The sequence below is a fragment of the Sarcophilus harrisii genome, chromosome 2 (genome assembly GCF_902635505.1).
Source record: "Sarcophilus harrisii chromosome 2, mSarHar1.11, whole genome shotgun sequence".
Taxonomy (NCBI): domain Eukaryota; kingdom Metazoa; phylum Chordata; class Mammalia; order Dasyuromorphia; family Dasyuridae; genus Sarcophilus; species Sarcophilus harrisii.
The window spans coordinates 89,312,166-89,328,097 of NC_045427.1; the positions used below are offsets into that span (position 1 = coordinate 89,312,166).

At 37.0% G+C, this 15,932-nt stretch overlaps 1 protein-coding gene across 1 annotated transcript in view; it reads left to right on the forward strand.

Annotated features, from left to right (window-relative positions):
- STON1 (stonin 1) overlaps positions 1–15,932 on the forward strand; it is a 62,610-nt gene that overhangs the window by 27,701 nt on the left and 18,977 nt on the right. Inside the window, exon 2 of the mRNA XM_031950456.1 lies at positions 13,900–15,883. Coding sequence (XP_031806316.1) covers positions 13,951–15,883 — 1,933 coding nt within the window. The 5' untranslated portion in view covers positions 13,900–13,950. The remainder of the gene's footprint in view (positions 1–13,899; positions 15,884–15,932) is intronic.

Below are 15,932 nucleotides of genomic sequence, written 5' to 3' on the forward strand. Positions count from 1 at the left end.
TTTATGCAAATACAACTCCAACCTGATTGCAACATAGTCATTTGATAGTCTGGCAAAGAAAGGATATGTTAATTCCTTATTCATCATTAAGACATTATTTCACTGAATCATGCAACTTTGTTACAGGAAAAAAAAGTCACAGACAGAATGGACTAAATTCAGCATTCAAACTTTTAGACTGATTGCCCACCAAAGGTCTATCTTGGGATCAAAATTTTTAGGGCCTGCATGAAACCTGTTGAGGAAAAAATTAGTGTTCCAGTCTAGTTGGGGGCTGATAACCAGAAAACTACTGATATAAGCATTTTAATAGTTCCTCTTGTTTTTGAATACAACTTCAGCATTAGCAGGTACTAGGTACCTGGCAGGGCCACTCCTAAGCCAAAGATCCCATTGTGCTGACAAGAGAAGGAACCACAGACTTACTCTGAAGGGGCAGTAAAGCAAATTAGCTGTAAGTGACCTGAGGTACGTACATTTGGAATGGCCAAATAAATATCTGATCTGCTTTTGAAAAAAAAAAAAAAAACATCTGCAAGGAAAGGTAGAACTTCATATCCCCGCTTTTGCCTTAATGCTTGATAAAAAACAAAACAACAATAAATGGGAAACTGGGAAATATAACAGATGTGAAAATGTGGGGGGGGTATTTTTTTTTCAATTCATAAAATATTTTAGAAATAAGTCATTGAATGGAGGCTGTCACTGGAAGAGGGGAGTGCTGCCAGAATATGTTTATTGCAGAGTTATATTTGTCTTCTAAAGAATTTTTCAGCCTAAATATTGCCATATTAATTGTGAAGAAGAGGGAGGGAATGTGAAGAGCTACCTAAGGTTATGACAACAGTTCCCTGAGTAGGGAAACTACTCAAATCTGTGCTACGGGAATATTGTCCGAGGCAACAGGTCCAGAGTTTCTCTTTCCCACAGATTAATATCCATGGAGCATATGTGGCAAGAAAAGCAGATAGATAGTTTTCATGGTTTTTTAGGGCTTGCCTTTGTGAATGGGTTTTTTAAAAAATAGTGTTTTGTTTTTTCAAATACATGCAAAGATAGATTTATCTTTGCAAAACCTTGTATTCCAAATTTTTCTCGCTCTTTCTTTATTCCCTTTCCTCAAGATAGCAAGCAATCTGATATAGATGAAAAAAATTCAGTTCTTCTAAACATATTTTGATATTCATCATGCTGTGCAAGAAAAATCAGACAAAAAGGGAAAAAGCACAAGAAAAAACAAACAAACAAACAACAACAATAACAAGGTGAAAATACTATGCTTTGACTTACATTCAGTCTCCCTAGTTTCTCTGGATGTAAATGACACTTTCCATTGTGTCTGTTGGAACTGCCTTGCATCACCTCATACAGTCATATACTGTATCTTATTTATCCATTTCCCCATTAATAGTCATTCACTTGATTTCCAGTTCCTTGCCACTACAAAAGGGCTTCTACAAACATTTTTGTACATATGGGTCATATCCCCTTTTTTTATGATCTCTTTGGGATACAAACCCACACTGCTGGATCAAAGGGTATGCAGTCAAAGGGAAAAGGACCTATTTATACCAAGAAATTTTTTATAACAGCTCTTTTTGTAGGGGCAAGGGATTGGAAATTGAGGGAATACCCATCAATTGGGGAATGACTGAACAAGTTGTAAATGATTGTGATGGAATATTATTGTGCTATAAGAAATGATGAACAGAATGGTTCAGAGAAGCCTAGAAAGTCATGAATTGATGCAAAATGAAGTAAGCAGAACTAGGGGAAAAAAATTGTATACAGTAAGAGCAATATTGTGCAATAATCAACTGTGAATGAGTTGGCTATTCCCAGTAATACAATGATTGAAGACAGTTTAAAAAAAAAAAAGTATGCACAGTTTGATAGCCCTTTGGGCATAGTTTCAAATTGTTCTCCAGAATGGTTGGATCATTTTACAACTCTACCAACAATGTATTAGTATCCCAGTTTTCACACATCTTCTCCAAAATTTATTATTCTCTTTTCTAGTCATCTTAGCCAATCTGAAAGGTATGAAGTGGTATCTCAGAGTTGTCTTAATTTGCATTTCTTTAAGCAGTAGTGATTTGACATTTTTATGAATGAGGTTTTTTAAACATTTCCGCCATATTAGTCATGTGAAAGAAAACACAGACCAAAAGAAAATCCCCACAAAAAAGTGAAAAATAGTATACTTTGATCCACATTCAGACTTCATTAGTTCTTTTTTAGAGGTGGATAGCATTTTTCATCATGAGTCCTTTGGAATTGTCATAGATCATTGTTTTGCTGAGAATAGCTAAGTCATTCATAATTTATCATTGTAAAATATTGCTTTTATTGTGAACAGTTTTCTTCTATTTCTGTTCACTTTGAATCAGTTCATGTAAGTCTCTCCAGATTTTTCTGAAGGCATCCTGCTTGTCATTTCTTATAGCACAACAGTATTTCATCACAATCATATACCACATCTTGTTCAGCTAATTGATGGGCATCCCTTCAATTTTCAATTCTTTGTCAGCACAAAAATTGCTACTATAAATATTTTTAAACAAATTTGTCCTTTTTCCCTTTTTTAAAAAAAATCTATAAACGTAGAAGCAGTATTGCTGAGTCAGAATGTCCAGAGTTTTATCACCCTTTGAGCATAGTTCCAAATATCTCTGCAGAAAGGTTGGACAAGTTCACAATTCTACCAACAGTGAATTGTGTCTGACTTTTTTTTTTTTTCAGTCGTGTCTGATTATGATCCTATTGGGGTTTTCTTGGCAAAGTGCGTTTGGCATTCCCTTTTTCAGCACATTTTATAGATGAAGAAACTGGAGCAAATGGGATTTTAAGTGAGTTGCTCACTTAAACAACACAGCTAGTAAGTGTCTGAGGCCAGAGTTGAACTCAGAAACATGAGTGACTCTGACTGTAGGACTGGTGCTTTATCTTAGCTACCCTAAGTGCACTAGTGTTCCAGTTTTCTCTCTCCAACATTTATCATTTTCCTTTTCTGCCATATCAGCCAAATTGATAGATGTGAATTGCTACCTTATAGTTTTTAAAATTGTGTTTCTTTAATCAGTAGTAATTTAGGACATTTAATTTCTTTGAAAACTTCTTGTTTATATCCTTTGATCACTTATCAATTGGGGAATGATTTGTATTTTTATAAATTTGACTCAATTTTCTATACATTGGAAAAATGAGGCCTTTATCAGAGATACTTCTGTAAAAATATTTCCCCCAGTTTTCTACTTTCCTTATAATTTTGACTGCTTTGGTTTTATTTGTGCAAAACTTTTTTAACTTAATATAATCAAAATGATCCATTTTACATTTTTAATACTTTCTATCTCTTGTTTGGTTGTAATTTTTTCTCTTGTCCATAGATAAGACAAACTATTTTGTGCTCCCCTTATTTTTTTATGGTATCACCCTTTATGTAACTCATTTTGACCCAATCTGGGTATATGGTTTGAGATCTGTACCTAGTTTCTGCTAAGCTGTTTTTCATTTTCCCCAGTAGTTTCTGCCAAATAATGAGTTCTTGTTCCCAAAGCTAGTATTTTTGGGTTTATCAAATGCTAGAATATTATGGTCATTTACTACTATTTCTTGTGTAACTAAACTATTCCATTGATCCACCACTTTATTTCATAGCCAGTATTAAATTGTCATGATGTTTATAATATAGCTTGAAATTTGGCATGGCTAAGCCACCTTCCTCCACATTTTTTCCATAATTCCTTTTATATTCTTGACCTTTTGTTCTTTCAGATGAAGTTAGTTATTTTTTTTCTTGCTTTTAAAATTTTTTTTTGTAGCTTGGTATGACACCGAATAAGTAAATTAGTTTAGATAGAATTGTCATTTTTATTATTTTGGTTCAGGCTACCAATGAACAATTGTTATTTCCCAGTTATTGAGATCTGATTTTGTGTGAAAAATATTCTGCAGTATTCATAATAGTTCCTGGGCTTATCCTGGTAGGCAAACTCCCAAGAATTTTATATCATCTCTAGTTATTTCAAATGCAATTTCTCTTTCTATCTCTTTCCGCTGGGCTTTATTGGTAATATATAGAAATACTGATGATTTATGTAGGTTTATCTGATATCCTGCAGTTTTGTTAAAGTTGTTAGTTATTTCAGGTGGTTTTTTAATTGATTCTCTAGGATTCTTTATACCATCATATCATCTGCAAAGAGTGATAATTTTGCCCATTCTAATTGCTTCAATTTATTTTTCTTTTCTCATTGTTATGGCTAGCATTAATTGTACAATATTAAATAACAGTGGTAATAATGGGCATCCCTGCTTCACCTCTGATCTTATTGAGAAGGTTTTTAGCTTATCCGCATTACAGATAATGCTTGCTGATGGTTTTAGATTAATACTACTTGTCACTTTAAGGAAAGCTTCACTTATTTCTCTGTTCTTTAATGTTTTTAATAGGAATGGATGTTGTATTTTGTCAAATGATTTTTTGGCATTTATTGAGAAAATATTGTGATTTTTCTTGACTTTGTTATTGTAAACATTTTATTTTTAAATGCCAAAGTAGCATTCCTTCTTATTTTGAGATCTGAGAAAGGGATTGCATTCTAAAAAATAGACTGACTCCTGGCTCTTTGCCTCTTGGAGGGATGCATGGCAAAATAAAAGAAATTGTAGGGCTGGAATTAGGAGGCCTCCTAAATCCCAGTTTTGCCATTATTTTGCCATTAAACTTGGACACAGTCACCTAAGCTCTCATAATCTGTAAAATGATATGATTAGACTAAAGCGGCTTCCAGTTCTCACATTTTATGATTTTGTGGTTCTGGCTCTGCCATTGACTACCTGTGTGGTCTTGAGCAGTTTTCTCATCTGTCAAATGAGAGGATTAGATGAATGTTTAAGTCCTCCAAATGCTCAAATATGATGGTTCTCTAAACTAGGGAAGGTAGTAGAAATATTTTCTTGATGGAGAAAGTGAAAAGAATTGTTATTATGTCCATAATTGTGATGACCACGAATTTAAAATCAGCCGGAGTTAGGAATTCAGGTTAGGGGAAAATCTTCAATCTTTATTCTTTGTGGAGGTGAAGAAGGATCGGAGGTGAAGGGGGATCACGATAGCAATGTGTGCAGCTGCTACAAGACGCCAGCCAGCAGTCTCTCCCAGCCTTTCTTCCTGCCCTTCTGCCTCCACCCACCAAAATCATCATTTCCTATATAACACATCAGGACTTGTACAAAGAGTGGGCGGGGCCATTCTTTCTCCAAGCATATATATTAATAGAGTATGGTCCAATTACTATTTAGCCTCACATGCTTGGGACCTCAGTGCATCAACTCGAGCTTCAGCCCATTACATCTCCCGCTTTCTTTTGTTTTAGAACACAGGTGGTCATGCCATCCCTGACTCCTCAGGGAGGTCAGAGCCCCCAAGGGGAGATGATCACACCCTTCTTGACTTCTCAGGAAAGGAAGTGAAAGCACCGAAAAGGAGATGATCACGGACCCCCCCTGACTTCTCAGGAAGGGAGGTGAAAGTACTAAAAAGGAGATGAACACGCCCTCCCTGACATCTCAGGAAGGGAGATGAAAAACACCAAAGGGACGTTGGGGATTGCTAGCAGGTTTCTGGGCTGAAGGGTCTTATTATGCACCAACCCATCAGCATGGGAGGTATTACATAAGCACATAGCAATAACGCAGAGGCTATTAGGGATGACCCTTCCCTCAGGCAGTGCAGGCTCGATGTGGTGTAACAAACATGAATTGTACACGCAAATAGCGGAATAGCAAACAATATAAATCAACATGGTGTTGGAAAAGATTGCCAGAAGTCCTAGAAGGAGGGTATGTAAACAACAGTCACACATACACCTTCTTCAGCAGCCAAGAGATAGTCCAAAACCAATCTATTATTGTCCATTGCTTCACGTGTCAGGGAATCCAGTGATTCCCCCCAAGTTTTTGAAGTCCTGAAAAAGTCTTTTTATGTGTTAGGGAATCCAATGATTCCAGCAGATTTTGAAGTCCTGTAACAGTTTTATCATTTCTCAGAGAATCCAGTGATTCCTGAGGATTTTCAAGTCCTACAACAATCTTATCATGTCTCAGAGAATCCAAAGATTCCTGAGGGTTTTGAAGTCCAACAATTTTCGATGTCCATGAGTCAAACGCCATAACTGCCATGCTCTTTCAAGGGTGAGCACAATCAGCAACAGAACCACCTGATATTTCTTGGGTCTTCTCCTTTGTTTCAAGGGTCTGCTCTATCTCTCTGCAATGGACAAGGCGAATACGGCTCGTAGGCACCCATCTGATTCCTTCTCCACCTGTAGAAATACAAGCAAACCCTCTCCCCCAAGCAGTTAGCCTAATGGTCCCTTCTATTCACCACTTTCTGGGTCTCTCCACATCACCTGGCAATTATCTAAAGATAGTGGAGCTGCTTGCACTGGACACTGACCTTCCGGTGGGTCATAAAACCTGTCTGCCGGAGCCAGTGCATCTTTGTCAAAAATCAAGAAGTTAATAGTACATAATTAATTCCCAATGCAAGCTAATCTGCCCTTGGAGATCTCTACTATTTCAGCTAGATTGCTACCAAAACTCTCCTTTTTGAACTTTGATCATAGAAGAAAGACCTTTTGGTGACTTATTTTCCTGTTGGAATTTTGTCCTGGGTCATCTCTACTGTGGTTCCAGATGTTTTCAGAATTATCTATAGTTATCACTTGACTTGTGAGATGATTATTATTAATAATTAAAACTCATTCAGAGGGGCATAGGGAGGGAAAATAACCTTGGAGACTGGAAGTCCTATCTGTGACATATACTGGTTATGTGACTGGGGCAAGTTACTTAATCACTCATTGTTCTAGGTAATTCTCCCTGGTTGCAGAAAAGAGGCCAACCTGAACTTGTAGGAAGGAGTTTGCTCATTCAGAAATTCCCTGTGTTACTAAACTTTTAAGTCTAATCTCAGTTTCTGCTTCTAATAATTTAAAAATGTACTTCTGACATTGCATACATTATCAGCCAGGGTTGTTCTGTTGGTTAATTTTCTGAACTGTTTTTCTTTCCTCCCAAAAGAGAAAGTTTTGTTACAAGGGATGACTTGTTGGGTAGGGATGGTGGGAAGGGCCTATTTGGAAATAAAAGTAATATAAAAAGGGATGTCAATAAATATTAAAATTACCAAAAAAAGAAAGGAAGGAAGAAAGAGAAAAGAAAACAGAAGGAGAAGCTTTAAAAAGGCAAATGACTTCTGAAAGGATCTAGCTATATATGGTGGATGGAATTACATCCAGTTCTTAAGGAGAGATCCAAGCATTTTTGGCTAGTGTAGCATAATTTGTGAAAGTGTATATGATAAATGTATAGGTTTGATTTGGATAAAGGCCCATTTCTTTAGCCTAAGGGCTTGGTGGGATACAGGTTTAAATCCAAAATAATTTGGAAGGAAGAAGGGGGAAAAAAGCTGTCATCAGAGAGAAGCTCTTGCTGGAATGAGCTAGATTTGAATTTCTTGATTACTAGTGGAGCTTCAAATCCACACCCAATTATCATTTCCTGTTTTAGGCCCTTTATTCTTCTGATAGGTACTCTCCATTCCCCTCCAAAAAGGTGACTTTTGTCTTCTCTCCTGGGAGTCATGGAAGGGGGAAAAAAAGGAAGTATTTGTGAAATTTTGGCTTGGTTGTTGATCCTGGGCAAACAAGACTGAGTGAGGGCCTTTGAGACTGTGCTAGAAAGATGAGGTCATTTTAGGGGATGGAGCTGGGAAAACGGAGGAGAGAGCATTGAAAGGGGGAATGGTGCTGGAAGGAAAGGTAGAGGAAGTGAGTAAAGCAGAAAGGAATGAGAGGAAGCAGGATGAAAAGGACAAGAGAATTAGTTTTAACCAGCTCAACAAAGCACTCCCTTTTGAAAGCTTCTTTTACCATTGTCAGGCTTGAAACCATTCAATGAGAACTGGATTTGAACTAAAGAAATGTTTAATTCTGTTCTTTCATGTAACAGAGACAAAATCTTGCTTTTTTCCTTTTGGAACTTCTAATGAATTCCTTTGCTTGAAATTCAGTTCAGTTAGGTTTACATTTGTCGGGTGCCCAGAGGGCATATGACTTTACTAATGAGAAGAAAACATGATGACATCCACTTTATCTAGAAAGATCAGAGCTCTTACTCTTTGGTGACCATAGTGAGACAGATAGGTATTCAAGGCTAGTTTTAAGAAATCAATCTCATTTCATACTACATCTTAGAGAAATGGATGGAGTTCTCAAGAAACAAACATTATACATTCAAATTCTAGTCACATTAACAAGAAAAGAGGCAAATATTGGATAGACCAGTATGTTTTCTAAAGAGAATGAAGCTGAGAGTCTCTTTTTTTAAAAAACAAACCCTACCAAAGTAAATATTTTCATGATCTCTCACTCCAACAGAGGAGATATTTTGGCTGAACTCTTTTGAAAGGGGGAAGAATACGGTTGCCTAGTTCCTGCCGATAAGCTTCTCTGACAGCCTCCTAATGAGCCAAATTGCTCTTTGAGTTGGGAGAGAAGAGGACTTTATGATACCTCCAGACTAATGGGCAGTGACACTGAAATGCATTTTCCCGGGGGAGCTTTGACCTCGGCAGCTCCTCTGTTGTGGGCTTCTGTGCCCACAGGAATGTGCCAGGATACAAACACAATATGTACTGTGTGTGCCCCCTCTGCAATTAGAGACCTCGATTCTTTCCAAAGCTTAAGCAATTGCATTTGTTGAATCTTCATTAATTGAGGGAGGGTTGGGATTTTGTGAGATTTTTTTTTTTTCCAGACTCATGTGAAATCTGAATCTCTTGTCTTGTCTGAATCTCTGGCTTCTGGACACTTTGTTTAAAACTCAATTAAAAAAGTACCTGGTGATTACAGAAATTTTACCTTTGTGATTTTTCTTTTTCTCATTGAATGCAAAGTATCTTAGAATCATTGAAGCTAGAAGGGATCTGAAAAGTCATCTCCAGCATAAATTTATTATTTCTCAGATGAAGAAACCGAGCTCCTTCAAGGAGAAGCGGCTTGTCCAGAGCCACATTATAGTGGTCTCCTGGTGTCCACTTTGGTGTTCTTTTCACTGCACCTCCATACTGTGGTATGACATAAATGTGGTTCCAAGACAAACAACATTTCTAAAGTTAGATGTTTTTATTTAAAAAAAAAAAAGAAATGTAGGTATACATTGAAAATCAATTATTCCCCACAAATCCATTGATTGCCCCATTGTTTGGCTTAGTGTACAGAGTAAAGAGCCTGGAATCAGGAAGATGGCAGTTCAGATTTCACCTCAGACACTTAGTAGCTGTGTGACTCTGGACAAGTCACTTAACCCTATTTGCCCTACCTGTAAAATAGGCTGCAGAAGGAAATGGAAAACCCCTCTAGTATCTTTGCCAAGGAAACTCCCAGATGGGGTCAAAAGAGTGGGAAGCATCTAAACAGTACTGTTTGGTCCTCAAAGCTTTCAACAGGGTTTTTTGGCAGGAAAGGAGGGAGATTGGGCTTTTTACTTTCATATCACTTTTAAACTAAGTTGCTTAATCTTGGAGAGACCCTTTTATACCATCACACCAACCATCTCTCCCTTCATCATCTTCCTCTCCCTGTAGTTTTTTCAGCCTGGTAATTCTGAGCTCCTTGGAGCCACGTTGAAGGTGGTGAGCCATAGACCTGGGGTCTTTAACACACAAAAGGGATCTACCTTCCTCCCTAAGGTCACCAGCATCAGAGGCACATGACATAGGCTTCTTTTATACATATGTGGCTTAATGGGGCACTAGCCACTGTTACACAAAGGAGGAAGGAAGACCCTTTTTGTGTTCAACCTCTGAATGACCACTTAGTCTTAGAGATATGGATCTTATTATAAACTCCACCATCTCACTCTTCCTCTTCTTGCACTCAAGGCTCCAAAGGACCTCTAGAAGTAAGTGTTAGCAAGGGATCTCTGAGAGTCTCAATTTCCAAACAATTTGCACCTGATCTGGCAGTTCAAGCTCTGATTCCTATTTATAGATAGTGACCCCAAGACTAAGATTCACCCCTTTGGAAATGTGTTAAAATGAGCATAACAATCTAATCTGGATGCTGGAAATCTTCTAGGTTTTTTAATATTTCATAGATAATACAACTATATCTGAGATGCCCATCTATTATTTCTCTCTCCATATTACAGACTCATCTTTTCTAGTCACACATTTTCTTGATATCTTTTATTATACTTTTTGCACAGGAATCATAACTCATAATGAGCTGGAGTATGTTTATACCCATCATGAATTTTCTCTTTTGCCCTTTGGATCATGTGCTATTTATAAGGTCTGGTATTCCATAGTTCACAGTTATAAAACATTACTGGAAGAATATTAACCTTTTAAAAAACTGACTTTAGTTTCTTAGTTTTAGTTCAATTCAACAAGCATTTCTTAAGAACTTAACTAATTACAAAGCACACATGATACAGTGATTAAAATAAAACAGATCTTGCCCTCAAGGAGCTTACATTCTATGGGGAAGAGGGAGATACACTCTTTCTTTCAAATGCTCAAATGGATATGATTACATAAATGTAAATGTTCCTTTCATTGATACAGATTCAAATCCATTCCTGCCTGCTCTATTCTCTGTCCTCTCATAAATTCATCAAAGGGAGTCCTAATACATTGTGGATCCTCCTTATTTTTGACACTTACTGTAAACTTACCAGTGTAGTCCACGGGCTATTAACTGGTAGAAACTTGTTCTCTCCATATTACCAACACTCTCTCTCTCTCTCTCCTTCTCTCTCTCTCTCTCTCTCTCTCTCTCTCTCTCTCTCTCTCTCTCTCTCTCTCCCCATTTCTTTATTGAATCTTTTTTCTCTGGTTCTTCATATTTTTTTATTGATATATTACAGTCTGCTCATAGTCATCATGTATTTTTCCATTGCCTTCTAAGTCATGCTTATACATGGTATCAATTCTTTTTGAGTACAGTATTCCATAATTTATGGTCATATAAAACTAGGAGAATATTGGTGTTTAAAAATTAAATCTTTTTCAAGAAATCTGGGGTAATTAAAGGAAGTTTGCAGTTTCCTAGAAGCAATTCTTCCCGTTCTACTTCTTCTATTTAATTTTGGGCACAACTCATTGTCCATTTACACTGACTGTCTAAAATGCCCATATGGCTGGATGAGTTCTATTAGTTGTTTATCCTCATTTTACAATCTGGACAAAATGCATCACCCACACAAAGATACAGAGAAAATAAATCTCAGAACCTATTATATTTTCTTAAAAGGTAACCTAGAGTCATGATGTCTTCCTCGTCACTTAAAAATATTAGTGCTATCAACGATTCTTTCTCATTCTTTTGGAATTTTTTCTTTTAAGATATTTTGAAACTTGTTTTGAATACCTTTAAAATTGTGCTTTTAACCATTACATTGAATTCCCAATCCCTATATTTATGCACACCTGCATTTTTGATTTCCTTCACAAGCTAATTGTATAATATTTCAGAGTCTGATTCTTTTTCTACAGCAAAATAACGTTTTGGTCATGTATACTTATTGTGTATCTAATTTATATTTTAATATATTTAACATCTACTGGTCATCCTGCCATCTAGGGGAGGGGGTGGGGGGGATAAGAGGTGAAAAATTGGAACAAGAGGTTTGGCAATTGTTAATGCTGTAAAGTTACCCATGTATATATCCTGTAAATAAAAGGCTATTAAATAAAATAAAAAAAATTAAAAAAAATTGTGCTTTTAGCACAATTTTTTGGTCTCTATTTGGTCAGGTTCTAGCTACCATTCCTAATTTAATTTTCTTGACTTATTTCTGCTGTCTTCTTTTTTTTTTTTTTCTGTCTTCTATATAATACCATAGGTGCTGAGGGAGTTAGAGACCAAATATGATGGTTTCTAATCATAATCAACAATGATAAGAAATGATCATTATGGTATCCATGATAAATCTGTTCCATTTTGCATTTTTGTTGCCCTCATTCCAATTTTATCTTCAAATACTACTGGGTTAATCTTATTTAGTTGGGTCTTATGCCATGTTTTCTACAGGCTTATTTTTCCTCTTCACTACCTTTTGTTGTTTTATGAGATAATATTGTTCATAATATTCTGTTATCTTCCTCTGCAAAGTTTTATAAATGAGCTTATACTTTAAATTGATGTTATTCTTGGCTGTCATGTCTATCTGCTTGGCAGGAAAATCAAATATTTGCTGATTGAACCATTTTGGAGCCTTTTTTGTGGGGTGAGGTCTTTGTTTTACATTGATTAGACTTCCTTTAGACATGATAACTACTTCCATCCATTTCCTAATTTGTTTAAATAAATTGGATTGGCGTTACAGTTGCTTATATTGTCTCCTATTTCTTCTATTTTCTAATTTGATTTCTAACCATCTGATGATCTTATTGCACACAGAGAACTTATTCTGAAAATATCCTTAGTCATTTCCTGTTTTTGTTAAGATATAGTCAATTTCATTTTTTGTTGAGTTCTTGTTATTTTCTGACTCTCTTGAAGAAAATATTCAAAATGTGTAGGCATGTGATCTCTGTGAAATCTAGAAACCCGTTGTTTCTTCCCTAATCCTAGGAAATTTAGGATATTTTTCACCATTCTCCTGAGCACAATTGTTTTAGTTCTCTGAGCATTAAGGTTATTCCTCATATGTTAACTTGGTCTTTCTCCTTCCTTTCTGCAACAGATATTAGTACAAAAATTTTAACTTTCTTCTGGTGGGCCTCTTGCTTGCTCTTATCTTAAACACTACTAGGTGAGATCAAGTATTCCATGAAATGATGTTTCTTGTTCACCTTGAATATACAATGAAACTAACACTAGAGATTGCTTTATTTGTGAGTCCAAGGAAGAATAGTGAGCTATCCCTCTGTTGTTCTTTAACTGCTTTGTTTATGATGAAAATGTATGACAACAAATAAATTCCTCCAATAATATTTTGGCTCATCAGTCATTGCATGATAGTTAAATCCCATCTTCTGTAGGATGTCTTTTCTAACCTCTCTTAATTCTAATGCCTTTTCTCTTTTAATTATTTCCTTTTTATCCTGTAAATAGCTTGTTTGTATATATTTATTTGCCTGTTGTCTCCCCTATTCGATTGGAAGTTTCTTGAGGGCGGGGACTTTCTTTATATATATTATATATTATTTATATAACCTATTTCCACTATTTATATTCCTAGTGCTTGTCATAGTTCATGGCACATCCTATCTGTTTAATAAATGTTTATTGACTGACAGAGATCTTACATTCAGAATACCAACAGTTAACTTAGTATTTTTAGGTGCTATAAAAGGACCACATAGAACTAAGGGTCATCTTTGTATTTTGATCTAATTCATGGATCACCATAGCCAAATAATTCATCATTTGGTAGCCAAATTGCTGGTGAAGGCTCTTTCTTGAAGTACAGGCATAGTCAGTCCCTGGATCCATACTTGAAGCCATTTTAATTTGTCAGAACTGATCTCAGCTGGCTTCCCACTGGCACATCTGTAAAGGACCCAGGATTATTGCTGTGCCACAATAATTTACCTATTATTGACAATTATGCTATTCTTAATGAAAAACAAAACAACTAAGCCTTGACTTATTTCGGTTTTCATTAGACGAACAGTTACATTGCAAGTGCCCCAAGACAGGGATTGCACTTTGTGATGCAGCTACTAGGTCCGTGTACTTATGATTCCCACAGAATAGAATGATAAAGCATTGTGAAATTAAATTGAATCAAAAAATGCTGCATGAAAGCAGATAGCATGTAAATCTGGATACATTTTCTATTTGGATGTAAATCTATTAATTCTTTTTCTTTTAACAGATACTTCATGCCTGTTGGTATACCCAGAAGTGCTTTGCTTGATCCTCCAGGATGTATTCTGCAAACCCAGCCAACTGGGTCACATTTGATGATGAGCCACTTTCTCAGTCTCCTCAAAAATCCAAGAATTTTCCATTGGAAAATAATAGCATCTGTAAACCAAATGGACTTAAGCTGAATCTCCCTGGCCTCAAGGAATCCTATGGATCTTCCTCTACCAGTGGTACCCCTCTTTCTTCTCCCATTGTGGATTTCTATCTAAGCCCAGGGCCTCCGAGTAACTCTCCCCTTTCCACACCAACCAAAGACTATCCTGGTTTTCCTTGTATTCCCAAACCAGGTGGGATTCATGCACTTTATCCTATTCCTGAATGGCCTTCCAACAGCCCACTTCCAACACCAGAGGCAGAATCTTCATTATTCCCTTCTAAACCCAACTATCCTGCCCATTCATCCTCACCCAGTGATCATTTGTGTAAGCTTCCAGATGGCAAAACTGACCGTGGGGATGAAAGGAACCCTCATCCTCACCAACCTGAAATCTTAGGTCAACGAGACTTCCCACAGTTTCGGTATTTTCAAGATGATTGTGCATTTTCAAGTCCATTTTGGAAAGAAGAGTCTTTAAATAGCATCTCTCCTTTTGCTTTTGATCCTGAGGGGAAAGATCAGAGGTCTAGCAGAAGGGTAGCTCCTCCTGAACAGAAAAGTCTCAATCAGTGTTCATTCAGCTATGTCTGTGAAAGACTAGAAAACCTACAAGCTACGGATGATGCTATAGACTCAATTGGAAGCCTGTCAATGCAGTGTCTGTACACTGGAGACAACAGTCCTTCCTTTGTCCCCCATGCTTTATTCAGAAGTCAGCAGAAAGTTGGGTGGCCCTTCATGCTTAGAATCCCTGAGAAGAAAAATATGATGTCTTCTAGGCAATGGGGTCCCATATTCCTGAAAGTCTTGCCTGGGGGCATTTTGCAAATGTACTATGAGAAAGGGTTAGAGAAACCATTTAAGGAGCTTCAGCTGGACCCATACTGCCGACTCTCTGAACCCAAAGTCGAGAACTTTAGCATGTCAGGGAAAATCCACACTGTGAAGATTGAACATGTGACATATACAGAAAAAAGGAAATACCATTCTAAGACAGAAATAGTCCACGAGCCAGAAGTAGAACAGATGTTAAAGTTGGGGACCACAGACTACCATGATTTCCTTGAATTTTTGACAGTGGTAGATGAGGAACTGATGAAACTCCCTCCTTTTTCTAAACAAAAAAGAAATTATGAAGAACAAGAAATTTCCCTGGAAATTGTGGACAATTTCTGGGGAAAGGTCACTAAAGAAGGAAGGCTAGTTGAAAGTGCTGTAGTTACTCACATTTACTGCCTTTGCTTTGTGAATGGAAATGCAGAATGTTTTTTAGCCTTAAACGACGTTGAGCTACAGAAAAAAGATGAACGGTATTTTGAGAGAGATCCAGAAAAAAAAGGAATTGAAATTCTTGAATACCATTTTCACAAGTGTGTGAAAGCACAAGAATTTGAGCAGTTGAGGATCATTAAGTTTTCGCCCTTGGACGCTTGTAGATTTGAGCTGATGCGTTTTAAGACATTGTATGATGGGGAGGACCTTCCATTTTCAGTCAAGTCTGCTGTGGTTGTTCAGGGTGCGTATATTGAACTTCAGGCTTTTCTCAACATGGCCTCATCTGCTCTGACCCCAACCCGTTCTAGTCCTTTGAGATTCTGTGACAATATAATGATACATTTTCCAGTCCCTGCCCAGTGGATCAAAGCGCTTTGGACCATGAATCTCCAGAGACAGAAGTCCCTGAAGGCCAAAATGAACCGCCGGACGTGCCTTGGATCTTTACATGAACCAGAATCAGAACCTGTCATCCAGGTCACACTGGGAACAGCAAAATATGAGAGTGCCTATAGGGCAATCGTGTGGAAGATAGACCGTTTACCAGATAAAAACTCAAGTAAATATTCAATTTTTCCCAACTTATTTTCCCCCCATTGCAGTGTTAC